Consider the following 27839-nt stretch of genomic DNA (forward strand, 5'->3'; position numbering starts at 1 on the left):
ATTAAGACAATCACATTTATTAGCTCACCTGCCTGCCAGCTGTCTGGGCAGCAGTGCCCATCTGAGCCCAGCTTGGCTGGTCTCGCTGGTCTCCTTCTTGTGTCCCACTGGCTGTGGCAGCCTGTTTTGCATGGTCTCAGCTTTGTTCCCTGTGGTCTTGTCCTCCAGCAGGACAGCCCAGGTGTGCTCTCATCGTTCTGGAAGGTTGTGGGGAAGGGGAGAGAGGATGCTTCAAGTGTTTTTTCAAGCCTTTCCTTGGACCAAGTTTGTTCCTGTCCAATTGGCCAAAGCCATCACATGGCCAAGCCTATAGTCAGAGTAGGAGGGGCCTACAAGGTTACAAGGCACAGGGCAAAGGGTATGGGCACAGGGAGGCCACTTAACTGGAGCCATTAGCACCATCAGTATAGCCCAGTGGGTCAATATGTCAGAAATAAAGTAGGGGAGTGGGATGGTTTGTTTTGGCAGATATAGGAGAGGGCTGAAGTTTTACGAAGGCCGACTGGGGATGCTCCAGTGAGAAGCTGGGAAGGACACTGCAGGCAGAAAGAACAGCAAACACGTCCCCTGAGGCAGGACGTGCCCACCTGTCGGTGGGATTTCCTCCCACTAACTCAGGAACGTGTTGTATTAGTCTGAGGGCGGGGTGGCCAGGGGAGGCTTTCTCAGAGGCTAATGCAGCACCTCATTCCCCAAAGCCCCTGTGGACAGGATGGACATCCCAGGCTCGTCACCTCCAGAGTCACATGCTTCATCCACCTTGAGGTCACAATGCACCTCAGGACAGGAAAATCTGTCCTTGGAGTGGCAGAGGGGTGCAGATGTTGGGGCACACGCTCATTTATGAGGCTGGCATCCAGTTTCCTGAGAAGATGAGCCCAGGCCCTACCCATGCCTCGGGTCCTCTTCTGGCTCCGGGGAAGGTGGCCAGTGCAGCCACATCTGGGCACACGGCCGACCCCTCCAGCGGCTGATTGGAATAAGGTATAGGGTGGAGTCCAGTTGCCTGGTCCAAGTCCCCTCTGGGAAATGCATCGAGCTGAAGTCCAGGCTGAAGTTCTGGGGTGTGGAGGGGTCTGGGTGAACAGTGAAGGCTGGGCTGCAGGGGAACGTGGAGGCCCTCTGTCCTACCAGGCACCTGTGGGATTGCCTGTCAGGGCTCAGCTGCTTTAGAGAGTGTATCAGTCAGGGTTCCCCAGAGAAACAGAACCCGCAGGATACATATACATGTATAGAGAGAGACTTATTACGAAGGATTGATTCACATGATCATGGAGGCTGCCACCTGCCGTCTGCAAGCTGGAGGCCCAGGGTGGCCAGTCGTGCAGTTCAGTGCAAACCCAAAGGCCTGAGAACCGGGAGAGCTGATGTCCGAGGGCAGGAGATGGACGTCCCAGCTCAAGCAGAGATTGGGGCTACCCACACTGGGGAGGGCCATCTGCTTTTTTCAGTCCACTGATTCAGATCAGCGACTCTTTTTCGGAAACAGCCTCACGGAAACACCCAGAAATAATGTTTCACCATTGATCTGGGCATCCCTTAGCCCAGTCAGGGGACACACAGAATTACTCTTCACAGTGGGATTTCTGATCTCTGCAGCCAAATGATCCTGCAGGACAGTGCTCAGACAGTGATTTCCTGGTACCGCCTCCACCAGGAGGGTTTTCTTAAAAATAAATTTATTTATTTTATTTTTGGCTGCGTTGGGTCTTTGTTGCTGCACACGAGCTTTCTCTAGCTGCAGTGAGCGGGGGCCACTCTTCATTGCGGTGCGAGGGCTTCTCATTGCAGTCGCTTCTCTTGTTGCAGAGCATGGGCTCTAGGTGCACAGGCTTCAGTAGCTGTGGCTCGCGGGCTCTAGAGCGCAGGCTCAGTGGTTGTGGCACACGAGTTTAGTTGCTCCGCGGCATGTGGGATCTTCCTGGACCAGGGCTCGAACCCACGTCCCCTGCATTGGCAGGTGGATTCTTAACCATTGCGCCACCAGGGAAGCCCACCAGGAGGGTTTTAATCTTTGAGAATTTGATATTGGAAAAGTACTACTCAGTGTATTTTAATTAGCATTTGCATAATTTTTCATGAGGTCAACATTTTTGCATATGTTTATTAGTGGCATGTGGGATCTTAGTTCCCTGACCAGGGATCGAACCTGTGCCCCCTGCAGTGGAAGCGTGGAGTCTTAACCACTGGTCCACTAAGGAGGTCCTCATTTATGTTTCTTCTTTTGTGAATTGGCCTGTATCTCGGGGCTCACTTTTAAAAATGGAAACAAGGTCAAATTAGCTTTAAAAATGTAAAGAATGTTTTCCCTTTATCAAAGAATTACTATTTTTCAGGCACAGCTTTCTAGATTTCTCTCAGTGAATCCTTGTGCCCTTTTCACAAGGAGCGATAGGGTCAGTATAATCCCACTGTACGGAGGAGAGAAACCGAGGCTTGGAGAGAGGCTCTGAGGCCACGGGCAGCTCCTAAAATGTTCGCTTTCTGACCTAGGGGTTGTGGACCTATTTCCAGTGTTCTGTTTGCCTGTTAATTTCATTTTCAGGATATTCGGAACAGAAAGCTAGCGCTTTTACACAACCAAAATTCTCCATCCTTCTACAGTTTCTGCTTAGAAAGACTTCCCCCACGAAGATTATAAGCACAGATTTCTGTGTTTTCTTTTACTACTTTGATAGTTTCTCTTTCAACACCTACATCTTCAATCCATAGGAGTCAATTTAGGTGAAGGTGGGAGGGATGATCAGCATACTTTTTTCCACTAGAGCCTGTTTGGAACCGGACAACCCTGGCTGATTGTCACATGACACTGCCACACGCGGCCCTTGTCCTCATCCCAGTCTGCGGGCTGCAGAATTACTCAGGCACTGGAAGCCCGCCTCCCACCCCTCAGCCCATCAGCCCCCCTGCGGCTGCGGTGACCCCCCAGTCTCCCGGGGGCTGGGTCCTGCGGTGAGTGGAAGGAATTCGGGTGAACTCTGCTCACTCAGCAGTCTGGGCCTGGGGAGCTGGACGGGGGCACCAGACTATGGAAAATCACATGTGGTTTTCAAGTTGCTGGAAACCAAGAAAATCATTCTGCCAGTTGTGCGGACAGCTAGACACTGTCTGGGTGACCCCAGGTCCCATGGCTTTGGGAACCACCCTCCTGGTGAGCCCGGGCAGACTTATCCCCCGGTGTTGCCCAAACTGTAGACAAGAGGGCGTTTCCAGGGCCCTCCCCCGAGGGGGAGGGGCAGAAGGACCGGATGGGCCTGGGTCCTTCTCGCTTGGTCCCTCGAGGCCAACTCAGGACTCCAGGAGACTGGGAGGGGCTGGTGCCTGATCCCAGGGCCTGCTGTCCAGAGGCCCGGCTTCCAGAGCCTTCCAGAGCCTTCTAGGTACAACTCTGACCCCCACCTCACCGCACACACTCATTTGGGCCAGCTGGGCCGGGTCTGAGTTGCTGCCTCGGAGGCCACGGGAGCCTTGGAGGAGCTCTGCCGCTACTGCTCCCAGCCCCAGTGTTCTGCGGCTGCCCCAGTTAGAACTGGGCCACACTGGTCCTTTTGGCAGGTGAGTTTCCCACCTCTGCCCAGGCTGAGGCACCAGGGTGGCTCTTGGTGATACTCGGGCCTCAGCAGGAGGGGCTGGTAGCCCCGCGGCCTGGTGGGCCGGTGCCAGATGCTGTGTAATCGGATGGAAAAGAGCATTTGGTCCGGCCTCACAGACATGCCGTCACTGACATGCTGTGACCTGGACACATCACTTCTCCCTGGGCCCCAGTTTCCTTACTTGAAAATGGGGCAAGATGGCGCATATACTCTACAAGCATTAAAAGCACCATCACTGCCCAGCCCACTGTCCACGTGCTGGGACCTGAGATGCAGGCAACTGACTTGAGGAGTCTGAGCCCGGGGGACAGGGTCTCCGCCGCCGGGATCCCCCTTCCCTTTCTCCCACAGGGCAGGACTCCACTTCCCAGGGTTCAATGCCCTCCCCTGTGCCCTCTGTTCTGGAGGTCCAACCACTCACATCCTGTTTCCTCCGGCCTGAACATCTTCAGAGGAAGGATACCTCCATGATTGCTGGGCCTCTGGACCACGCTCAGGGCTGGACCTTGTTGAAAGCCCCGTGGAGACCTGCCCAGTGAACAAATGAGCCGCAGTCAGGGGCACACACCCACAGACACGTGCTTAGATCACTGGGGACCCAGAGTGAGGGGGCTGGTGCTGTGGCAGGGTAGGGACGGGCTGAGAACTAGGAAGTGGAGGGTGATGAGATCATGGACTTTCAGGCTACAGTGACATGGGATGAGGCAGTCTCCTGCCGACACGGCTGGCAGTCCTAGAAGGACGGCCTGGGGGCATCTCTTCAGGTACTCAGGAAGCTGAGGAGTGGTGCCCCTGGGTGCAGAGACTCTGCTGAAACCCTTAGAATGGATGAGTTCCCTGAGAGTCCCAGAGCATGGGTCTTCCCATTAGGGCCTGTATTTAGGGAGAGGCCACCCAGGGTTCGGGGCACCCTCCTCCGGGGACCCCCCTCATTCCCTGGACGCGGAGAGTGAGTGCTCGGATGGGGCCACTCCATCATCTCTCCATCTCGTGCGGAGGTGTGGTCACTAGGTTTGTAGTGACCTCAGGGTTCCCACCCTGAGGTCTGGTGGGAGAGGGGAACGGGATCAAGGTCACCTGGGGCCCACGCAGGGATGAGACTGACCCTCATGCCTCCTAAGGCTCCAGCCAGAGTTGCCTCGAGATCCAAACTGCCTGATCTACAAAGACAAGAGGCTAACCTTGCTTGACCAGGCCTGTCTGAATGGGAGACCCTTCCTAACAGGGGCGGGGGCTGCTAGTGGTCATGGAGCCATTCCCCCCAACTTACAGCCTGAGAAAACCGAGTTATTCAAGGTCATAGTTTTAAGTGTGGCTTCTCGGATGGGCAGAAGGAAGCAGGAAAGCCCCTCTCCCTCCTGCTCCAGGTCCATCCTGGGTTCTTCTTTTCATGCAGGAAGCTATCGCATATGAAAGCATTAACAAGGCAAGGCTGACCTACAGCAAAGCTTCGATTTCTCATCCCTGTGGGACTCACCCCGCCATAGTGGGAAAAGGGTGGGTTCCACTTCCGTTCCAGCTGCTCACCCCCTTCCCAACGTGGGAACTTCTGGCTCCCCGCCCACCCCCGCCCCGCTGAGGGCATTACTGACAGGGGCAAAGCCCCCATGTGACAGCTTTGCCTACATGTCCACATTCCCCCACCGCCATCGCCCCCTGCACCCCGCCCTTCGCTGCAGCCCGCAGGGCCTCTGCCCTGCACCACTCCTCCCAGATGGGTCTCTGCAGACCTCTGTAATGCCCCTGCTCCTGACCCCAAGCACGGGCACCTCGGCCCCCAACCAGGGGTCTCTCCTGGGGACCTCCCACTCTGGCAGGCAGCCCTCCTGGCATATGGTTCTTTCTCAATGGCCCTCAGAGGTAAGCTCTTGGCCTGTGAGCTAAACAGGACCGACCCCAGCCTGGTCAGAAGTGAGAGTGCAGGCCACGCTCCCTCCTCTCCCCACCCTTGCATCTGTGGGCTCCACCAGGCTGACCCTCACAAGGCTGTAGGAAAACTACACACACACACACACACACACACACACACACCCCATGTCAGGCTCCCCCAGGAACTCTGCTGCCCAACTCTGGAAGCAGCAAGGGTAGGTCCACCAGGGTGAGATGTCGCCTTGTCTCTGCCTGTAAGCCCAGTCCTGCTGCAGCCCCTAGGGTAGGCCTCACTCCATAGGAGGGAAAGGCCCAGCCTTCTCTTAGGAAGCTGGAGGTGAGGGGACCCAGGATGTCCAGCAGACTCCCAGACTAGCTCAGGAGAGCCCTTGGACATGGGTACAGACACCTCACCCATTGGCAGGGGGCCTGGACCCCAGAAGGGTGAAAGGCAGCCACAGGAGGCCGCAAGCTTCCCACCTCTTGGCCTGCCTCTTCCCGGCCTGGGCTGTTGCCCTTGGGGAGTTTGGTTTAGATGACAGGTCCTGATGGGCCTAGGTCTGCGGGATTTCCTGAGTGCAGGTCTTAAAGCTAAGCGGAGTCCCAGCCCTGCCCACCGAGGGAAGATACTGGCCCAGCAAAGAGAGCAGGCACTGCCTCCCTCCACCTGCCCAGACTCTCGGGTGGGAGGGGGCAGGGGGGCCCCCAACTCCCTGCCCACCCCACCCCAGAGCCCAGCTCCCCACAGGCCTTTGCTCATGTTTCTGTTGGTGACTCACCGTGACTGAGGAGAAGGCTCTTTCTATTTCTTTCTAATTTTCTGAGGGCTTCTATTTTCCCTGGCAGAGGATGTGGAGCCCAAATCTGATCCATGTGTGAGCCAGCTGAACTCGGGAGCTGTTCCCAGGGAAGTGACGTTCTATAGCCGCCACCACCCACCCCCCCAGCCTTGGGCCTCCCTATTTGACACACTCAACTGGGGGCAACAGAACAAATTCCAAGACAAAAGTTTCGAGAACGATGATTCAGAGGCTCGCAGAGGACATTTATGGGTAAGAGCTTTCTTCATCCTACTGCTGCCAGGACCAGCCTGGGTACACACGGCAGGGCGAGGACAGCACAGGGACAAGGAGGCCCAACTGGTGGGGGGGGTAGGGGGGCATGCTCCGAGAGCCCAGGTGGGTCTTGGTCTCCTAAGGGAACTGACTAGAACTGGGAGCTGCTGGGTTGCGAGTGCTGAAATTGCGCTCGGCACACAGCATGTGCAAAGTCCCTGTTTGGTCTGCGGCAGTGAGGCCACGGGGAGCGGTGAGGTTACTTGCTGTGATCAGATGGCCAGGAGGGCGGAGCTGGGATTTGACTGTAGGGACCAGCTCTTGACATAGTCCCACTACCTTTCTAAGTACAAACCAGTGAGCAGCAAAGGAAGGGCCTTGAAAGAAAGTGGTGAGAAAAGGGAGAGCCCCCTGGGTCCTGCCCCCAGTCCCAGGCTGAGCCAGCAGCTCCCACGATGCTCCCTGGCTGCTGCCTGTTCATCATCTCAGGCTCTCCTGGGTTTTCCCAACTGACCCAAACCTTGGCTCAGGGCTGACTGCTACTAAACTTGGCCCATGGGCTCCAGGTGTGCTTTTTCTTGCTTGCTCATCCCATCAAGGAGGAACGTTCTGGGAGCTCTGGCCTTAGGTGTCATGCCCATTTGGGGCCAGCCAACATTTGCCCTTGGGGAAGACTTATGGAAACACCAGGTACACATGGCGTAACTCCCTAAGCCAACACCTATGGCAGACATTACTAATCGATCCTGGGATTCTCTGACTACCCCATCTACATGCCCCTGCTGAGGCTGGTCCATATGGTAGCTGGAGCTACGGTAAACACAGTTTTAAAAAACTGGGTTCTGGTAAGAGGAAGGAGAGGAACGTCTGTTTGTCCTGGTTGGGATCTCAGCTGTTTGGAAAGCAGTGTACCCCTAGAGGTGAAGAACTGTTCGTTGTTGCGGGGAAATAGTAAAAGAAACCGTAGGGGAGGGGAACCGACCGCAAACATCTGTGGCTCCTATTTGGGTGGTGAGTGAACTGTTCCTGTGGTAGGTCCCAGCACCCAGGTTCGTTGGTTGAAGGTACCCATCCTCTCTTGCCAGCTGGCCCATGTCCTCAGGGGTAGTGTCTGATCTCCCATGCCTTCGTGGCCCCTACACCTTCCACGCGGAGCTGGGCTCACACGCACCGCCCCTACAATGTCCGCTTGATCTGACCTGGCTTCACCTGAGGCTGGACCATCTGCTAGAAGGGGCGCCACATAAGCCAGCTGCTACCTCCCACCTCCGTGCTGGGCTCTTCATCTGGGATCCCGCCCTCTGCTGCTGAGAGTGCAGGAAGCCCCTGAGCTTGTATGGAAATTGCTGCGTGAGCGCTGACTCCCTCCACACCCCTGACAGCCCATTCCTATGAATGACACATACAGTTTAATACAACTTGAAAGGCATCTCGTCCCTCCCTGCTCCATCTCTGACTCCCCCTCCAAACTTGACCTAGTATGTCAGTCCCTTGGGAGGGGAGGGGCAATCTTACATGGGGGCTCCTACCCCCAGCAGAGCAGTTAGCCTGCCTTGAGGGCGGTTGTGCACCTGTCCCCCTCACTAGAGAGTGAATTCCCAAAGGGTGGTCCCTCCCAGGGGGACCAGCACAGGGCCCGGCTCTCATGGACCGGGGAGGTTAGCTGGATATCTGAATGAAGGCTGGTGACAGTTGGCGCCAGGCCAAGGCTCCAGAGGGAGGAAAGGATAGGTGGGGACACTTCTGCGGGTCCCGAGATGGGGAGGGTCCCCGAGGCCTGAGTTCGTGGCTTGGCTCTGCCATCAGGGGGTCCCGCTCACCTCCAGCCGGTTCTGGGGCATCTCGCCTCCAGTTCCCGTCCGGCTTGGGGGCGGTGTCGCAGACGGCGCGGGGCAGGGGCATCGGAGCGCTCCGACCCGCACCCTCTGGACTTCGCATCCCCTCCGACGCTCCCTCCCTGCGGCCCTCCTTCCAAGGCGCGGGCCCGGCCAGGGACACAGCCCGCAGTTCCCACTCCGGGAAGTGCCAAGCGCGCGAGGCGCCGGGACTGCTCGGCTCCCCCCGCAGCCCCTCCGTCCACGCCCGGCTCCTCCTCCTCTTCCTCCTCCTTCCCCGGGGGTGGGGGGAGCCGGCTCCGGAAGCCCCAGCACCCCCGCCCCGGCCGCCACTGGCGCTTTGGAGAAGGCGGTCCGCGCGGGAGCGCGCCACGCGGGACCTGAGCTCCCAGCCGCCGCCACCCAGACCATCCCTGAGCCCACACCGATCCCTGAGCCACTGCCCGTTCCGGAGCCCTCAGCGCCCTTCCCCGGAGCGCCCCCCCCCGCCCCTCCCCGGAGGCCCACCCCCCGCCCCCCGTGCGGGCCGCGACCATGGCGGTCCTGCGCGGGGCGCCCCTGCTCGGCTGCCTCCTGGCGCTGCTGGCACTGTGCCCCGGGGGGCGCCCGCAGACTGTGCTGACCGACGACGAGATCGAGGAGTTCCTCGAGGGCTTCCTGTCGGAGCTGGAGTCCGAGCCCCGGGAGGACGACGTGGAGGCCCCACCACCCCCTGAACCCACCCTTCCCGTCCGCAAAGCCCAGACAGGGGGCAAGCCGGGGGCGCGTCCGGGGGTGGCCGAAGAGGGTAAGAGCACCGGGTAGGGGTGGCCCTTGGTGTGATGGGGGGCCTCGGGGAGCCCTGCCCCTCAGGCTTGAATGGCGGGCCTAGGTGGTGTCTGGCCGAGGTCCAGTCTGCCCAGCTTGAGGAATGGCTCTGTAAGGCACAAGAGAGCCCAGATATCTGGCGGGACACTGTGCCAGGCAGAGGTCAGTGCTGGCTTGGAGCTCTTTGGGTTTGGAGACGCATCCAGCAGGTCCACTGCCCAGTGGAACTGGGTCCTCCCAATCCGTCATGCACAGCCCCAAACCCCCAGAGGGACTAGACATGAACTAACTGGGGACTTTGCTGCCCCCTGCCCAGGTCAGTTTGAACGGGAACGGCCCTGCCGTCCTAATGGGGCCACTCAGTCTGATTGTGGCACACACTGGCCGTGCCCACACCACTGCCAGAGTCCCAGCCTCCAGCCTTCCCTGGGAAGGATCCCCAGCACCCTGCTGCCTGGCCTCCTACTCCAGGAGCACAGAGCCGGGGGAGGGCATTGCAGAAGACCCTCGTCTCCACAAGGCTTCCAGGAGCACTGGGCAGTAGTCCTGGGTTATTGTGAAAATTAAACGAGGTGATGCGTCACCAAAGCATTTAGCCTAGTGCTTCTTATATAATCAGTTGTCAATAAATCTTAGCTGTTTGTTGTGACCTTCCGGAGGGTGGGCAAGGGTCTTGCTGATCTCTCTCCCAGGAGACTCCAGGGCACCATCCATCATTCCTGAGGTCAGCAGCCCCTCCTTCATCCCGCTCTAGATCTTTCCTGGCTCCTCCCTGGGACCCATCTCGGCCTCCCCCGCCATTCCGGTCGAGATTGCTGTCCCGGCCTCTTGCACGCTGCTGTGGCAGCTCTGTTTCTCCTGTCTGCGTTGTGTAGATTTTCCAGTATTTCGGTCATGTGGCCCCCATTCCTCCATTACATTTTCAACAGCATTTGCTCAGGGGCCTGGAGGATTCCTACAGGCAGCCCTAGGCCCTGCCCCTGCTTCCTGCCTCCCTCAGACTCCGAGATGGGCGAGCAGCTGCAGTGCCCACCAATCCCTCTGTCCTCTGTGTGGCCTCAGGACCCCCTATGGTTATGGCTTCCAACCCACCCCAGACTCCTTACCCCTGGATAGGGGATAGCCCATGAGTGTCCCTTTTCTTTGAAGCTTTTCTAGCTTCAGAGAGGCCCCGGGCCCATGCCGTTTACTTTGTGTGGCAGTTGGCAGGGATGAGACTGCCTCTCCCTTTAGACTGCGCACTCTCCCCAGGCCTGGATGGCTTAGTCACCTCTCTGCCCCTCTGTGCCCAGCACAGAATAGTGGGCCCTGACTGGCCAAGGGGCCGTATGGTGGAAGAGTGGATTGGGAGATGCTTCTCTGGAGGTTTTGGCAGATGGGAGGACGAGGGCCTACCCCCTGGGAAGCTGAGCCACCCAGGCCAAGGTGTGGTGGTGACAGAAAGCCAATCCCAGCTCTGCCATGACTGCAAGTGGCTTAACCTCTCAGTTTCCCCCATCTGGGAAATGCAGGACTAACAGCAGCCCCTCTGCCCAAGTTGTAGGCACCCTGCAGGGGGTGGGGGGGCACATGGGGCACAGAGGGGGTTCTTCATTGATTTTACCTGAGTCTGCATCTTGAACAGCACCTCCAGGAAAAGCCAAAGACAAAGGGAAGAAAGGAAAGAAGGACAAAAGCCCCAAGGCGACCAAGCAGCCCCCGGAGGCGTCCTCCAGGCCGCCCAAGAAGCCCAAGGAGAAGCCACCCAAGGCCACCAAGAAGCCCAAGGAGAAGCCACCCAAGGCCACCAAGAAGCCCAAGGAGAAGCCACCCAAGGCCACCAAGAAGCCTAAGGAGAAGCCACCCAAGGCCACCAAGAGGCCTCTGGCTGGGAAGAAGGCCCCCATCCCAACCCCCTCCGAAAGCCCGAAGTGGCCACTGCCCCCAATTGCCAGCCCCAGCCTTGAGGAGCTGCCCCAGGAGGGAGGTGTGTGCTGGGTCTTCTGAGACTGTGGGGCTCTGACCTGTTGGGCTGCAGGGAGAGGGGGCTGAGGGCGGGTACCTGAGGCCCTGCCTCTCGCAGACCCTCAGAGCCCCCAGACTGGGTGGGCGCTGTGGCCTCGTTGTTGTCCCTCCCTCGGTGCTGCTCCTCTCCTGGGGAGGGAGGGCTTGGCAGCCTCGTTGGGGGGCTTGCTCTCCACCGTCCTCATATCTGTCCCCTGGGCCCCATCCAGAGCCACCTGCCCACAGTGTCGCTGGGCTCTGAGCCTGCAGGGTGCCCGCCTGCTGGGGCAGCTTTGCGGCAGGTCCTCCCAGACAGCAGGGCCTGGGCTCCCCAGAAAGTCGTCCAGCTCTCCGGCCCCCCGGAAATGCCAGCAGGGTGCTGAGGGCTGGAGCAGCCCGAGCCTCCCGGGAGTGAGCTGTTCAGGGGGTGTCGGCAGGGCCCAGGTCTCGTGGAGGTTTGCTGTGCAGCCAGTGGTCAGGGCGGGCCTCCCGTCCACCTGCTCCTGGGGTTTGTGTTGCAGACGGGCCCCTCCCAGATCCCTGGCAAGGCCCAGCAGGAGAGACCGACGTGGAGCGCCAGCCTGGTGAGTGGGCGCCGGCCACCTGGCCTCAGGGGACCAACCGCCCTGGCTTGCTAGGTCTCCAGGGTGGGCCTGGGTGGCGGCGGCGGGGAGTGTCTTCAATGAGGTGGCCACAAGCACTCTCCCTCAGAGCCGGAGGAGGAGACGGAGCAGCCCACGCTGGACTACAACGACCAGATAGAGCGGGAGGACTACGAAGACTGTGAGTAGGACCCTGCCATCTGCGAGGCCCCACCGGCCCCGCCTCCCCACCTGGATCCCCCCCCCCCCCCCCCGGCCACCCGGGTTCGTGCCCGTCCACCTGGAGGCCCCACCCTCCCTGGCCTTGGCCCGGCTCAGAGCTCCCCCCTCTCCCCCAGTTGAGTACATCCGGCGCCAGAAGCAGCCCAGGCCACCCCCCAGCAGGAGAAGGCCGGAAAGGCTCTGGCCCGAGCCCCCCGAGGAGAAGGCTGAGCCGCCTGGGCGGGGGTTCGAGGCCCCAGAGGAGAGGATCGGTAGGATGCGGGCAGACTTGGGGGGCAGGGTGCCAGGCGAGGGGGCTCTGGCTCACCCCTGCCTCCCACCTCCACAGAGCCGCCTCTGAAGCCGCTGCCACCCAACTATGGGGACGGCTACGTGATCCCCAACTACGAGGACAGTGAGTGCCTAGGGCCCCTGCCCTCTGCATCCCAAGGTCGGGCTGCCTGTACCTCCAGCTCGGTGGCAGTTACCTGGCCGCCCTCCCCGATCTCCTCCCTCAGGCTGGGTCTTCCTGGCTCCCGACTTCGCTCTTCCCCCCATCGCCCTGAGCCCCAGTGGGCTTCACTCCCGGGCCCCCCGAGCTCCGGTCCTGGCCACCTCTCGCCCCTGTCCCCTCGGGACTCCCATGCCGCCTTCCGCTCCCTCCTGCTCCCGGCCCCTTTGGACCCCATTCCCCTCCTCCTGGCCCGGTCCCCATCAACGCCTTGGCCCCAGCTCAGCCCTCCAGACCCCCCTTCCCGCCACAGGTGCCAGTCCTTCAGGGCATGTCCGATGTCCGTGCCCCACTCCCTGCCCAGCCTTTCCCCACCTTTCTCCGGGCCACGCCCTGCTGGGAGGCCAGGCTGGTGACTTCCCCGGGGTCTCGCTCACCCCACCTGTGCCCAAGCAGCCTCCCCCTCCAGGAGGACCCTCCCTCCTCGTCCCAGCCCGTCTGGACTCTTTAAGGCCCACCCTGATCTCACCTCCTCACCTTGCGCACCGCGTGCCCGGCCCGGCCCACTGGGCTCCTGTGAAGCTAGGAGCCCCGGCTCGTGGTGGGCCATCTCATCAGGGCTCTCCCTCCCCACAGTGGACTATTTCTTCCGGCCTCCCAGGCCCCGGAAGCCTGACCCTGGCCTGGAAACAGATGAAGAGAAGGAGGGGCTGAGTGAGTGGAACCAGGCTGCCCCCAGCGCCCCGTGCAGGCCTGACCCCCACCCCACCTGCCCCCTGAAGCCCCCCCTTAGCCTGGGGCTAAGCCGACAGGCCCTTCCCCGCTTCTACCCTTCAGAGAAACCCAAAAAGGAGGGCAGCAGGCCCAAGGAGGAGGAGACGGACGACAAATGGACTGTGGAGAAGGGCAAGGACCACAAAGGTGTGTCTCTGGGGGCTGGGGGCTGGGCCCACACAACCTGGGTCCCCGTGAGAGGTCCGCCAGACCCCCGGCTGCTCTGGGACCCTCAGCACCACCTCCTCCCTTTGTTACCCCCAGGGCCCCGGAAGGGTGAGCTGGAGGAGTGGGCTCCAGCAGAGAAACTCAGTGAGTGAGGCGCTGGGGGGCTCGGGGGAGCGGGATAGGTGCGGGGGGCTGGGGGTGGCTCTGAGGGCTACAGCATGGCTACGAGCGCCGGGGCTGCCGTGGGCGTGTATGGAGGCTGTAGGGCGGGTGTGACGGCTCTGGGGCCGTGCCATGGCCGCAGGGTGACAGTGATGGGGCATGTGACCCACCTAAGGCCACACATTGGTCCCAAACCCAGATTTCCTGTTGGCACTCCAGGCCTCCAGAGCCCCTTCCTGCTCTTAAAGTCCTGCGACACGAAAGGGAGAGGCCCTGGAGTGTCTCTGTCCTGGGCCTGACCCCAGGGGACAGAGCTCGGGGCACAAGGCAGGTGTGCAGATGGCCCCGATGCAGACAGTGCCTGGGACTGGCCAGGCCCTGGGGTGGCTGTCCCTGTGATTTCATGTGAGCCCCATGGCCCTTTGGAGCCTGGCATCATCAGCCCATTCTCCAGAGGGGGAAGCTGAGGCTCAGGGTGGGGAAGCACAGGCTGGGGCACAGCTGCCCGGACTGGCGCCCCCTAATGTGAGGGGAAGTGGGCGCTGGGCTCCTCCGTTCTGGGTTCGGTGGAAGGAGGGACAGAGCCAGGGGACCACCAGCCTGGGGTGCCATGTCCCCAGAGTGCCCCCCCATCGGGATGGAGTCACACCGCATCGAGGACAACCAGATCCGGTCCTCCTCCATGCTGCGCCACGGCCTAGGGGCACAGCGTGGCCGGCTCAACATGCAGGTGGGTGTCGGGACGGGCCCATCTCCCAGCTGGGTAGGGGTTCCCTGCCTGCTCAGCCCCCCTGCTGTCCCCAACAGGCCGGCGACACTGAGGACGACTACTACGACGGGGCGTGGTGTGCCGAGGACGACTCTCAGACCCAGTGGATCGAGGTGGACACCAGAAGGGCCACCAAGTTCACGGGCGTCATCACCCAGGGCCGCGACTCCAGCATCCAGTAAGTCCACCAGGCTCACAGGCACTTGGTGGGGGCAGGTGGCTCCAGGCACAGCTCTGAGTCCCATTCAGAACCTTCCAGTGGGCCCTCCAGGGTCCCCACCACCACCACCGCCACTCCTCAGTTATGGCCGGTTGGTTCCCTGGGTCCAGATAAGCAAACCAATCGCCCACGGCCACGCAGCGGGCATGGCAGCCTCTCCTGACATCCGGGCCAACACCACACACCTGCTAGCTCTTAGGTTCTTGGGCCCAGAAGAGGGGGCTCAGGCCGCCTGAGGGCCTGGACCTGGGGCGGGGAGAGCAGCCTTACCCTGACCGCCGTCCGCTCCCCAGTGACGACTTCGTGACCTCCTTCTTCGTGGGCTTCAGCAATGACAGCCAGACATGGGTGATGTACACCAACGGCTACGAGGAAATGGTGGGCACCTGAGCCCTCGGCTCTATACGCCCCTCGTCTGAACCGCAGGTGGGCTCTCGGCTGGGGTTGGGGGCTGCTCTGAGGCCTGCCTCTTCCCAGACCTTCCATGGGAACGTGGACAAGGACACACCCGTGCTCAGCGAGCTCCCGGAGCCAGTGGTGGCCCGCTTCATCCGCGTCTACCCACTCACCTGGAACGGCAGCCTATGCATGCGCCTGGAGGTGCTGGGGTGCCCCATGTCCCGTGAGTGCAGGGGGCTGGCAGGGTCATGGATGGGCAGCTGGGGCAACCCGCGGTGGGCTGGCAGGTGGCCAGCTCAAGGCCCTTGCCTGCCCACCTTCTGCAGCTGTCCACAGCTACTACGCACAGAACGAGGTGTTGACCACCGACGACCTGGACTTCCGGCACCACAGCTATAAGGACATGCGCCAGGTTGGGGTGCTTGTCCTGAGGCCACGGACTGGGCTCAGGGCTAACGGGAGCCTCCCCATAGAGCAGACCCAGGCTGTGGGAGAGGTGTGGTCACTGGGGGTGGGCTGGGGGTGGCGGGAGTAGGTGGGCTGCGTAACTCTGTGTCTTCTCTGGCACGCAGCTGATGAAGGTGGTGAACGAGCAGTGCCCCACTATCACCCGCACATACAGCCTAGGGAAGAGCTCGCGTGGGCTCAAGATCTACGCCATGGAGATCTCGGACAACCCCGGGGATCACGAGTTGGGTGAGGGCCCCGACAGACCCCTGGAGGCCTGGCCCTCCCCACGCCCAACAGATTATAGAGGCAAGGCCCTGGCACTGTAGCTGGGTCTGTGCTGTTGATGTTTCCAGCTCACCACCTCCCACCTGTCTTTGGAGCCCCTTGCTGGGCCCTACAGTCCTCAGCCACCCTCACCCCCCTGGGGGTGAGGCCAGTTTGGGTCCTTCCTCAGATCTCCTGGGCCTCAGGCCTCGGGAGGCTGCTTGGTTGCTGAGGCTCCTGCCCTTGCAGGGGAGCCTGAGTTCCGCTACACAGCTGGTATCCATGGCAACGAGGTGCTAGGCCGAGAGCTGCTGCTGCTACTAATGCAGTACCTGTGCCGCGAGTACCGAGACGGGAACCCGCGCGTGCGCAGCCTGGTGCATGACACGCGCATCCACCTGGTGCCCTCGATGAACCCTGACGGCTACGAGGTGGCAGCGCAGATGGTGGGTGAGGGAAGGGGGTCAGGGCGGGGCCAGGGTGGGGCAGGGCTGGGGGTGGGCTGCTGATGCTGACCCCCACCGGCTCCCCCAGGGCTCAGAGTTTGGGAACTGGGCGCTGGGACTGTGGACCGAGGAGGGCTTTGACATCTATGAGGACTTCCCGGATCTCAACTCTGTGCTCTGGGGAGCTGAGGAGAGAAAATGGGTCCCCTACCGGGTCCCCAACAATAACCTGCCCATCCCTGAACACTACCTGTCTCCAGACGCCACGGTGAGGCCACAGCCTGGCCACCAGGGCCTGTGGGAGCAGCCCGGACCCTGGGGTCCTGGAGCTCTGGACTTGGGGGTGGGCTGTGGGTTACCCAGCCCGGGCGCTGAGACTGCAGGGCCTTGGAGGGACTGAGGGGGCATGAGTACCAGTATGGGGTCTATATGGAGGGTGACGGAGGCTGGGGCCCACGCCTCACATACTGGCCACCCTAGGTGTCCACGGAGGTCCGGGCCATCATTGCCTGGATGGAGAAGAACCCCTTCGTGCTGGGAGCGAACCTGAACGGCGGTGAGCGGCTCGTGTCCTACCCCTATGACATGGCCCGCACGCCCAGCCAGGAGCAGCTGCTGGCCGCGGCCATGGCAGCCGCCCGGGGAGAGGACGAGGAAGAGGCATCTGAGGCCCAAGAGACCCCAGACCACGCCATCTTCCGCTGGCTGGCCATCTCCTTCGCCTCTACCCACCTCACCATGACCGAGCCCTACCGGGGAGGGTGCCAAGCGCAGGACTACACTGGCGGCATGGGCATCGTCAACGGGGCCAAGTGGAAACCCCGCTCTGGGAGTGAGTCAGCCTGGGAGGGTCTGCGGTGGGGCATCTGGTGTGGGCAGGGGTGACTGCGGCTCTGTGTCTGTCCTGCCCAGCTATCAACGACTTCAGTTACCTGCACACCAACTGCCTGGAGCTCTCCATCTACCTGGGCTGCGACAAGTTCCCTCACGAGAGTGAGCTGCCCCGAGAGTGGGAGAACAACAAGGAAGCTCTGCTCACCTTCATGGAGCAGGTGTGGGGGCTGCCGGCGGGGGGCAGGCGGAGGAGTGGGGCAGCATTTGGGGAGAGGGTGGTGAAGACCCCTGCACGGGACAGGGCAGCAGCAGACCCAGCGGGCTCTCCATGTGGACACCCGCCCTGCCTCCCCTGCAGGTTCACCGCGGCATCAAGGGGGTTGTGACGGACGAGCAGGGCATCCCTATCGCCAACGCCACCATCTCCGTGAGCGGCATTAACCACGGAGTGAAGACAGGTACACAAGTGCACACCTCTACGCCGCTCCGCTTCCCGAGGCAGGGCACCAAATCTGTACGTGCCGTTGGCAAGGCAAGCCTGGCCTGCCCAGCACGTCCCTGCTCCTCTGGAGCCCCCCAGAGGGAGGGCTAGGGGGATCTCGGACAGGAGGACTGGGGCCTGGGAGGGGGCACTCCTAGGCAGCCGAACCCGTCCTCCCTCTGCAGCAAGTGGTGGCGATTACTGGCGCATCCTGAACCCGGGGGAGTACCGCGTGACGGCCCACGCGGAGAGCTACACTCCGAGCTCCAAGACCTGCAACGTGGATTACGACATCGGGGCCACCCAGTGCAACTTCATCTTGGCTCGCTCCAACTGGAAGCGCATCCGGGAGATCATGGCCATGAACGGGAACCGGCCCATCCCGCATATCGACCCGTCGCGCCCCATGACCCCCCAGCAGCGGCGCATGCAACGCCGCCGCCTGCAGTACCGGCTGCGCATGCGCGAACAGATGCGGCTCCGGCGCCTGAACGCCACCACCAGCCCGGCCACCGTCCCCACGTCGCCCCCCACCCCCCCGACACTGCTCCCCACCCCCTCCCTCGCCCCCTCCCCCGCCCCGAGTTCTACCCTGGGGCCCTGGCACCTTCCACCCGACACCACAGCTGGCTGGGAGGAGTCAGAGACCGAGACCTACACGGAGGTGGTGACGGAGTTTGGGACAGAGCTGGAGCCCGAGGAGGGCGAGGAGGAGAGAGAGATGGTCACGGGCCAGGAGATCCCCTTCACCACAGTTGAGACCTACACAGTGAACTTCGGGGACTTCTGAGAACAGGTCTGCCAACGCGCGAGCTTGCACCAGTAGTCACATTGCCTTGGCCTGCTCAGCGGCCATCAGCAAACGGAAAGACCCCCGGTGTGGACCCTGCCAGGAGGGGGCATGAAGTGACGGAGACCTGGGAGCCAGGGTCTGTGTCAGGCGTCTGCTCCACCGGCCGCTCTGCTGCAGGGCTGGGGTGGGACAGCTTGAGCGAGCCCGGGGGGGTGAGGGGTGGCAGACTTCTCCACCATCTGCTCCGGCCACACCAATAAACCAAGCTCACGGCAGATGTGTCACTGACCGCTTGCCATCCTGACCAGCTGGGAGAGGGGAGGAGGAGGGAGGCTCCCTGCACAGGAGTGCCCTGGCCGCCACCGGGTCTGCCCAGCTCAACACCAGTAAACACTCAGGCTTTATTTACAAAGGAAAAGCTACCATGGTGCTGACGCCACAGGGAAGGAATAGCCGGGGCCTCTCTGGACAAGGCCGCCTTTGTGAGTCAGGGGCCCAGATCCAGGCCTCCCAGGTCCTCCTCCTCTGCCCCGAAGCCTGAGAAGCTGATGGGCTGGCATACCAGGCTGCGCAGGTTCACAAGGCAGGCGGTCTGTGTGGTGCTGAAGTCCGGAACAGCCACCAGCAACACTGTCTGGTCCTCGGGGCCTGCACAGAAGCCACGTGGGAGTGCACCTTAGGTTCTGGGTGAGGCCTGTCTCAAAGGGAAGTCACCAGAAGTGAACAGGAGCCCCCCCATCAGCACCATGGGCGCGTGGACCACAGAAGCTCCTTGAGACCAGAAACAAAAAGGGCCAAGGACACCATAAAGGTCCAAGGCTAAAGCCACACTGACCAGAATGAGCTCTGGTGGGGACAGTTTCAGTCCCTGCAGAGCCTGGGCTGTCCACCCATGGGCACCTGGACACTCCAACACAGGCTTTCCCTGTGAGCCTTGGCCCCAGCTGAGAGCATGTCACTCGCGTCAGCCCAGGCCTGGGACCCCCAGAAGACAAAACTTACCTCGGATGATTTTGGAGCCAAAGCTGAGGGTGTTGCCACAAAAGTAGACGTGAGGGCATTCCAGAAAGATGAACGGGTCGGTGTTATAGAAAGGGTAACAACCTGGAGAAGGAGGACCTACAGCTGAGAGTGGGGCTGCTCAGCCGCAGCACGGGGACACCGACACATCTGGGTAGGGCTGTCCTGTGTGGGACGCGGGGTGCCATCTCCCGCACGTGACCCTGTAGCAGCCCTGCAGCTGTCACAACCCACTGCCACGTGGCCCCAGAGGCAGGGCAGTACGCTCTGCTGCTGCCGCCTTCGCCCTTCTGGGTGGGCACCAGGCCAGGGTGCAGTGCTCTGACCGGCCCTAGCTCCCAATATGCTCCCATGGCCTTCAGCCCTAAGCAGGGCCTTGGCCACGAATAGACGTAAGATTCCAGAGTAGCTCCCAAAACAAACGTCAAGCTTTGGGGCCTTTCCTTAGGCAGGTCATGGCTAGGCTGGTGGGTGCAAATCCAGGCTGGGAACCCTCCGAGCATGACAGGAGCCCCTTTGGCCTTCCCCGGCCCTTTGCTCCACGCCACGTGTCTGAGTCCCAGTACCTAGGGTGTCAGGGGCTGTAGGGCTGATGTGACGGGCTTGCAGGGTCCACTCTAGGATCTCCAAGTGGTCCTCCATGCTGCTGTACCGGAAGATGTCACTCACGTTCTGTCCCGACGTCCCCAGGAATCTGCAAGGCAGGGCTCGGCTGACCCCACTTGGAGGGACACCGTCTGCACTCCTCCCACGGCTGCCGGCCCAGAGCTCACCGGGCACCTGCACAGGGAGTCCCGAGCCCGACTCCAGGTGGGCCCAACCCTCCCCTCCTGGTGCCACCGAGACAGAAGGCCAGGGGTCAGCCTGGAGTGTGGCTACCTGACTCCGTCGATGGTGGCCTGGTAGGGGTTGGTGACCAGCTGGAGCGTGGAGTAGGCAGTGGCCAGTGGGAACATGCAGGGGTGCAGGGGCTGCTGGGGGAGCGTGTAGTTTGTTGGGTCAAATTCGCCTGGCATCACGTCCACGGGCACGGAGGCCTGGAGGGCACAGGGGCAGGGGAGCTTGCAGGGCCCAGCTCCCTCCATACGCACCCCGCTGGAGCCCACCTTCCCCAGCCCACCTTCCAGTGCCCAACTGCAGCGCCAGAGACCCCGATCCCGAGCACTGGCCTGCCCCCAGCTCACTCACGCTCAGCTGCAGGAGGATCTCGTCCAGCATCTTGACAGCCTCCACGCTGGCTGCCTGGGTTTTCTTGGTTAAGTACTTGGCCTGGGAGTAGAAGCCCATACATAGGCTCTCAGGCCCCGAGGGAGGCTTAGATCAAAGCGATACCCAGAGCCCCCGCCAGGAGGGCTGAGAGCAAAGCCCCACCCGCAGGGGGACAGTAAGAGTTCTGGGCCTCCGGCCCCCACCACCGCCCTCAGAAAGCAGGGCCTGAGGACAAGGCCGGGCCCCCAGGCACAGGAGATTCCCGGGTCACTAGACCTGCGAGACCCCGTGCCCGACGCTCCGTGGGGAAGAAGGGGCTTGAATGCAGGCAGGTGGGTGCCACACCTTATTGATGGAATCTCTGCTCTGGGTGTTGTGGCTCAGGAGGTTTCCGGCGAGGATGACCCGGGAGACGCGGGCGGCGCTGCACTGCTCTCCTTCATCCCCAAGTTGCCCCGTCACCACGTCCACCAGCAGCTGGGTGCCCAGCAGGCTCTCGCCCCCGCCTCCACCCAGGCCCAGGCCGGACACCAGCAGCACAAACCTGCCGGAGAAGTCGGGGTCTTCGTGGGTGCTGGGAAGGCTGCGTGGAGCCCCTGGTGGGGCTCTGTCACCATCACAGGGGAGCAGGGGCCAGCGAATGTGACTCCCCCGGACCACTGACCGCACCCGGGCCCCTGTTCCTCACCTGTCCGTGTCGAGGGGGCATGTGGGCTTCTGGGGAGCAAGCCCTGCAAAGCAGTGGTCCTCCACCAGGAACTTCCCGTCGTCTCCTGCAGAGCCCAGCACAGCCAGGACTGTCCCTGGGGAGCAGCAGGGTCAGGCCCAGGAGGGGGGCCCGAGGGGCTACCACCCCCTTCCAGGCACCCAAGTGACAAAACCAGCAGCTCTCCTCTGCTGGTGAATTCTCACTGAGGACTCAGGACTGGGCATCTGCTTCCTGGAGTCGAGTGCCTTCGGGCGGAGGTGGGAAGAACTGACCCCTACCTGGGTCCCACCCACCGCCTGAACCCAAACCCATGGCTGCAAGAATAATGCAGCTGTTCGCCAGCACCCAGAGGTGCGGGCCACCCCCTCCCCCTCCCCACCTGTGACCAGCTTTGCCACGTCGATGGTGCCCGCCAGTTTGATACGCTGCAATTCATCTTCCAAGATCAATTCATCGTCTGCGTGGATGTATTTGCTCCGAGGAGGCTGGGGGAGCAGGTTGTGCTGGAATCCAAAGATGGGAGTGGTCATGGGGCCAGAGCCCACTCTGGCTCCGGTGCCACGTCAGTGAGATGGCCCTGCAGCCCCCTCCCCCATGGGCAGAGGCCCAGCCCTGATTCCCAGGATGCAAGGCAGGTGGCCCCATCAGTACCCCCGGGGAAGTATTCTGGGGGCAGCCCGTGTGGGCCTCACCTCTTCGCTGACCTCCCGCAGGATGGAGGGCTGGAGCAGCATGGCCTTGAAGAGGGTCCCTACCACACAGCACTTCTCCCCAGGCTGCAGCTCACCCAGCTTCTTAATTAGGACTCCACTGCCTGCGGCACAAGGGGTGTGAGCTCAGGGACGAGCCCCCCGCCACACCCTCACGGCCACGGAGCTCTGCGGCCCTGGGGCCCTGGCCTCCACGAGGAGGGAGAGAGCGTCAAATGCAAGGACCCCTTAGACCTAAAGGATCACTTGGCCCCAGGGGAACAGAGGGACTCTGAATGTGCCTGGGCTCTGGATGTCAAGTGTCCTCACAAGAGAGACAGACATGCAGAGGAGGCGACGTGAAGACGGGGCAGAGACGGGAGGGATGCAGCCGCGGGCCCGGCAGTGCCGGGGCAGCCACCAGAAGCTGGAAGAGGCAAGGAAGGACTGGAGGGAAGGCGGCACTGCCGACACCTGCATTTCGGAGCCCTGGCCTCCAGAACTGGGAGACTATTAATAGACTTCTGTTGTTTGAAGGCACTCAGTTTGTGGCTTTGTTGTTACAATGGCCACGGGAAGCTAATGCAGCGTTTCTTCACTTATACCTAAATTATAACGCTGATCCTTAGAAAGAGGTATGCCAAGTCTCAACACAGCCCTGCCCTGACAATATGACAGTTTCTTTTGAGAGTTTGGATTCTTTCATCCGCCCCACAAATGCCTCGTCATCTGAAAACAGAGATACCCCAAATTCAAACTTCATATCCCCACCCACCCCATTCTGCTCCCTGTGGAGTCATCAGAGGCCCTGGGATCCCAGAGAACAACACACAGGAAGCGTTAGGGACGGGCAGGAAGACAGGCATGGGAGAGGGGCAGTATGCAGGGGTCACTCGGGTGGGCAGGAGGGAGGAACCACATCCCAGAAGGCCTGAGGGTTTGTTAGTACAGACCCCAAGCCTGGAGAAAACGCTAACAGGAGGTGATGGGATAATGTAGACTCGGGACCAGCCCGTTCCTTAGCCCGGTGACTCCAGCACGTGTCCCTCCTGCCCCGGAATAACCAAGAACATCCCACAGATCCACGCCCCAGGGAGCGAAGGGGAGTACTTCAAAATAAGATAAGGAGGGCGCCGGCACTGGATAGAAATGCCAGACGCCAACAGAGACAACAGAGGCCAAAGCCACAATGTCCACCGAGCCCTCATTCAGCCACAGGTGGCCGTGCCAAGCCCTGCGCTTGGAATCCTTCCACCCCTGACAACACGCCATTGCAGATATTATTACCCCACCACCTGGCTAAGGAAACTGAGGCACAGAGAGATTAAGGAACATGCCCAAGGCTACCCAGCTGAGATCCAGTGTGCATGTCTGAGCACCAGGTAGAACTACACAGCCCTGTGCTGAGGGCGGGACATCTGTCCATCCGGCGGAGTGTGGGCGCCAGGCCAGGCGCCAGCACCGAGAGTGAACCCGAAGGCCCATCCTTGACCTCACTGAGCTTCCAGCGCAGACGGAGGGGCAAGAGCAGGAAAGGCGGGATCTGCCGCTGGGACAAGTGCTGCGAACAGACAGGAGTGAAGGCAGTAGATGCGGAGAAGGCCCTGCTGGCCCAGGCGGCCTCTCGAAGCACAGGATGTTTCAGTTGAGGTTGTGACGGAAGCCCGGGGACAGAGCGTGCCAGGCGCAGGGAGAGCCAAAGGTAAGAAAGGGCTTGAGGTGTTCAGGAAACTTGTGAGTGGAGAGAGGTGAATTCTGAGATGGACTGAGCTCTGGGGAGGAAGCCTGGCCACGCAGAGAAGCCACGTGGTGAGTGAACGATGCTGCCTACTGTCAATCACCCAGCCAAGGCCCCATTCATCGTGGGCCCCACTCTGTGAACAGAATAAAATGGCTGCTTTCTGTCACTGGGCAGCTTTGTTAGAAGAGAAACCTGGCGGGGATGTGTATATATGTGTAACTGATTCACTTTGCTGTACAGTAGAAACTAACACAACATTGTAAAGCAACTGTACTCCAATAAAAATTAATTAAAAAAAGGAGAAGAGAAAGCTGGTACCACAGCAGATGCTGCTGTAAAGAATCTAAAAGATGACATTGACCTTAGGCTCGGGGAGGGTGTCCTCGAGGACTTCAAGGAAAGTGAGGGAAAGGCATTGGGAGCCAGAGGAAGGACACCCTTGTTATGTGACAGAGAAAAGGTGAATAACACTTTTGCCTGCAGTAAAGAAAACAGAAAACATCTGTAATATGACGATGTAGCTAGGAGATCGGGTCAAGTGTTCTCCTGGCTGCCTATAATAAAACCAGAGTCAATCCAGCTGACCTGGTGGGATGGGACAGGCCTGGGAGCCAGTGCTTCCCAAAGCTTTCCCAGGGGTTCCAATGTGCAACCTGGGCTGAAACCCAGCAAGCCTGGTGCTGGGTGGTGGGGGGTGGGGTGGGGGTGGGGGGCAATAAAAATGAATAAGACACGGTCTCACCCACAAAATTTCAGTTTAAAGACATAACAGATGAATTGAAAACTACGTGGAAAGCTACCCTTTTTTTTTTTGTAATTTTTTTTTTTTTTTTTTTTGGCTGCACCATGAGGCATGTGGGATCACAGTTCCCCAACCAGGGATCGAACCCATGCCCCCTGCATTGGAAGCAAGGAGTCTGAACCACTGGACCAAAAGGGAAGTCCCAGAAAGCCACTCTTATAAACAGTAACAATGGGGTGATGGGGCATCACCCAAAAGTTGGGGTGGTGGGGGTCCTGCTTCATCAAGAATAACTTAAAGCAGGAAAGATCACCAAGGAAGAAATGGGGGGAAAAAAGAAAAAGGCCTGCACTGCCCAGGCCACTTGATTAGGAAAGACAGACGCCCCCAAGGGTCTGGAGATCCGTGCCCAACAAACCCAGAAGCACTTCCCCAAACTCATTACTTACCCCAGCGCTGCTGGGCCCGGTTCACCAGGAAGGGCCTCATCTGGATGAGGCGGGTGGCATAAATGTGGGCATACTGCCGGCTAAAGTTGCGCTCCCCCAGCCGGAAGGGCTGCGAGGAGTTGGTGTAAGTCACCACGGGCAGCCGGGCAAAGGTAGCGTTGCTGGCTGATGGTGGGGACAGCAGAGTGTGGGCCCTCTGGGCAGCCTGCTCAGAAAACATGTCCGTGCTTGATGTGTCCAGACGGCTGTGGCCGGGACAGGGAGGAGGTGGTCCCTGAAAGGACACAAACGCAGTCCTGCAATCCCTGCAACCTCCACGGCAGCCGCGTCCCTAGTGTGGCTCCACCGCACCCACAGGGCACTGAGGGTGGGGGAGACTTGTAGTGCACACCAGACTTCGGCCAGAACAGCACCTGGAACTCGACTATGTTGGATACCAGTGTCCCCTGTAACCTGCAAAAAGGGAGATGAGGAAAGCTAGGAAATGCTTCTCCCACCTGGAGCTCTCCAAACCCATCTCAAGTGTCCACTGCCTGCTCCACACCTCCACCTGGACAATGATCAAGGTCTCAAATTCCATGCCCCAAATGGAATTCCTCATGTGCCTCCATCCAGCTCCCTGGCACCTGCCCCATCTCAAGGCATGAGGCCAGCCTTATTATTACACAAGCCTACCATAAAATAATTAGGCTATGATTAAAAATATAAATAAAACAAAACATAAATCAGTCACTTCTCTGCTCGAAACCCTCCAAAGGTTCCCCATTTCACGGAATAAAACCCCAAGTCCCTACAATGGCCTATGAGATCTGACCCACTGGTCCTGCCCTCCTGTCCCCCCACCAGGAGACCTGCTCTTCTCCCTCAGGTCCCTCAGGTCTGCTCAAACCTCACCTTCTCCACCTGCAACCCTCCCCTGGCACTTCTGCTCCTCCAATGTTTATTGTTTTCTATGGCATTTACCTTCCAACAAACAATACATTTTAAGTTTATTGTCTGCCTCCTCTGACTAGAATAAAAGCTCCAGGAAAGCAGAGGTATCAGCACCTGAGCCCACTTTCCAGAAGCAGCCCGGAGCCCCACTGAGACGTACTGTAGGCGTCAAATCCACAGCAGGTTCCAAGATCAGTGCGTGGGGCAGCCCAGTCATTTCTTTACATGCGTACAGGGATGATAATAGTTTGCATGGAATGGGTTAAAAAAGACGTGGCACTAAAACCGATTTCTTCCTCCCGCCTTTTTAGCACAGCTATTAGGTGGCTTGAATTCTGTCCCTATAGAACAGCTCTGGGCTGGGACGGTATCTGAATCAACTTTCTGCCCCCAAAGTGCAGAGCGGGGGCAGCGCTCTGGCCGCAGTCTCGAAGGAGCCTCGCGGCCTGAATCCCCAGGCCACGTCCCCGGCCCCCACCCTGGGGCCGTCTTGGGGGATACAGCAGAGAGCCTGCTCAGACCTCCCTCGCGAGATACCTGTTAACCCGCCCCCACGCGAGGACACCCAAAGAGCCAGCACCCCCCCAAGCATCCACGCGGCCCGGGAACGCGAGACCCCACTCACCTCGCCGCACGCCGCGGCCCCGCCCACAGCCGCGCGCCATCTCCCGCCAATCCGCGCGCCTTGCCCCGCCCACAGAAACATCCCGCCAATCACCGCGTGTTCCACCATGCTCATCATCGCGGGGACCGCCCGCCGCCGCGCACCGCCTCCCGCCATTCCGCGAGCCTCGCCCCGCCCATGCTGCATCCCGCCAATGATAGCGCGCTCCACCATGCTAATCACCGCCCCCAGGGCTCGCCCACAGCCACGCCCCGCCCCGTCCATTGACGCGCGCCCCGCCCCTGAGCTCTGCGCGTGCGCGGGGTCACGCCCCCGATTCCAAGGGAAACGCGGGGCGGGGTTGCAGCTTAGGGACCAGTGTGCACGCGTGTGCGCCGTGACGCCCCGACCCGGCCCTTACCGGAGGCCTGACCCTGAGGTCGCTGCGCCTTCCCGAGAGTTGGCGCCCCTTGCGCCACTCCAGGACCCCGCTGGGTGCCCGCCTCTGCAGTGGACGGCGGGAGGGCTGAGGACGATGGTTGCACCGCCTAAGGGGAGTGATTACTCTGCCGCAGGTCCGAGGACAGGGCCGGGCACTGGGATCCAGGACAGCGGGGGAGGGCTTAGAGTTAGGGTCAGGGAAGCAGACTGGCTGTCTGAGGCCCTCCGCACGGGGCCAACAGCCCTGCCAGCCTCCACCCAAAACTCCCTGGTCTCTGTTGCCCTCACTGCCTCTATGTCATCCACACTCCTCCCTACCCACCAAGGATTTCTCGTGCCGTCCCGCACTTCGTGCGGGCTCTTTTCCACATCTCCACCAATCCACATCGCTTGGAATTCCTAAGCGAGCCCGAGTGGCTCTTCTCCATGACGCTTCCTCTCCACTCCCACCAGCGCCGGGATTCAGTCTTTAGCACATGCTGTTCTGCTGGTTCACTCTGCATCTGTTTCCCAAGTCCCAGTCTCGTCTCCGCAACAAAGTAGATAATAGTTATGGATAACACATAAAAGCCCTTGCTATGGACCTGACACTGTTCTAAATTCTTGACACATACAAATTCAGCTAATCCTCCAATAACCCTTTGAAGATGAGGAAACTGAGGCACTGAGAGGTCACACGGCTAGTGAGTAACGACTAGGATTCACTCAGGCAGCGTGACTCAGCCCTGACATTGTACGTGTGCTGGCCCTCTGCGTATGCAGGTCAGCTGAACTGCCCATCTAATTACCCATTACTTCACTTTTGTCCCTGCCGTTCAGACATTTGTCAAACATCCAATTAGACTGGATTGGATAAGTCTGCCCTCAGAGGATGTGCGGGAAGCTAGTCTAGTTCACTTACCACAGTGCCTGACACACGGAGACTCCCAGTTCAGCCTGTATATGTTGAATGAATAGATAAGCACTTTTCGGGGGTGGGGGTGGGGTGGGGCATGTAATGTGCTAAACGTCTCAAGAGCATCATTTTACTGAGTCTTACCATAGCCCTGTGAGGCAGGTACTATGACCTCCGTTTTACAGAAAGATTCATAGTTGCACAGGGTCACACAGCCAGGGAGCCGGGGGCTGGAATTGGAACCCCCCCGC

The 27839-nt window shown here is 60.4% G+C and overlaps 2 protein-coding genes and 1 long non-coding RNA gene across 9 annotated transcripts; 1 reads left to right on the forward strand and 2 right to left on the reverse strand.

Moving 5' to 3' along the window:
- Nucleotides 1-4999, reverse strand: LOC309810837. Its single transcript, XR_014295061.1, has 3 exons — nucleotides 4864-4999; nucleotides 4015-4121; nucleotides 1-197 (listed from the first exon to the last, which is right to left on the reverse strand). It is a non-coding gene; the product is annotated as an uncharacterized lncRNA (long non-coding RNA).
- A 1424-nt stretch (nucleotides 5000-6423) lies between these two features.
- On the forward strand, nucleotides 6424-18185 carry AEBP1 (AE binding protein 1). 2 transcript variants are annotated; one of them, XM_082633114.1, is made up of 23 exons: nucleotides 6425-6514; nucleotides 7117-7207; nucleotides 7603-9139; nucleotides 10784-11125; nucleotides 11664-11726; nucleotides 11854-11925; nucleotides 12083-12217; nucleotides 12295-12360; nucleotides 13033-13110; nucleotides 13234-13317; nucleotides 13435-13482; nucleotides 14121-14230; nucleotides 14308-14447; nucleotides 14783-14867; nucleotides 14967-15111; nucleotides 15215-15300; nucleotides 15461-15584; nucleotides 15852-16048; nucleotides 16137-16316; nucleotides 16529-16880; nucleotides 16961-17100; nucleotides 17241-17340; nucleotides 17549-18185. In XM_082633114.1, the coding sequence occupies exons 3-23, from the start codon at nucleotides 8887-8889 to the stop codon at nucleotides 18151-18153; spliced, it is 3405 nt and encodes a 1134-aa protein (XP_082489240.1). In that variant the 5' UTR covers nucleotides 6425-6514; nucleotides 7117-7207; nucleotides 7603-8886; the 3' UTR covers nucleotides 18154-18185. The 2 variants fall into 2 exon arrangements, with proteins under 2 accessions (XP_082489241.1, XP_082489240.1); XM_082633115.1 differs by lacking the exon at nucleotides 13033-13110 and having other exon boundaries at nucleotides 6424-6514.
- A 58-nt stretch (nucleotides 18186-18243) lies between these two features.
- Nucleotides 18244-26314, reverse strand: POLD2 (DNA polymerase delta 2, accessory subunit). Of its 6 annotated transcripts, none has more exons than XM_082633121.1 (11): nucleotides 26274-26314; nucleotides 24716-24989; nucleotides 21787-21908; nucleotides 21474-21597; nucleotides 21074-21188; nucleotides 20731-20929; nucleotides 20365-20445; nucleotides 20056-20213; nucleotides 19743-19870; nucleotides 19159-19260; nucleotides 18244-18850 (listed from the first exon to the last, which is right to left on the reverse strand). In XM_082633121.1, the coding sequence occupies exons 2-11, from the start codon at nucleotides 24933-24935 to the stop codon at nucleotides 18576-18578; spliced, it is 1524 nt and encodes a 507-aa protein (XP_082489247.1). In that variant the 5' UTR covers nucleotides 24936-24989; nucleotides 26274-26314; the 3' UTR covers nucleotides 18244-18575. The 6 variants fall into 6 exon arrangements, with proteins under 6 accessions (XP_082489247.1, XP_082489246.1, XP_082489243.1 ...); XM_082633120.1 differs by having other exon boundaries at nucleotides 24716-25168; nucleotides 26274-26291; XM_082633117.1 differs by lacking the exon at nucleotides 26274-26314 and adding an exon at nucleotides 25809-26128.
- Between the last annotated feature and the right edge of the window lie 1525 nt (nucleotides 26315-27839).

Source organism: Mesoplodon mirus (assembly GCF_964341445.2).
Source record: "Mesoplodon mirus genome assembly, chromosome: 9".
NCBI lineage: Eukaryota > Metazoa > Chordata > Mammalia > Artiodactyla > Ziphiidae > Mesoplodon > Mesoplodon mirus.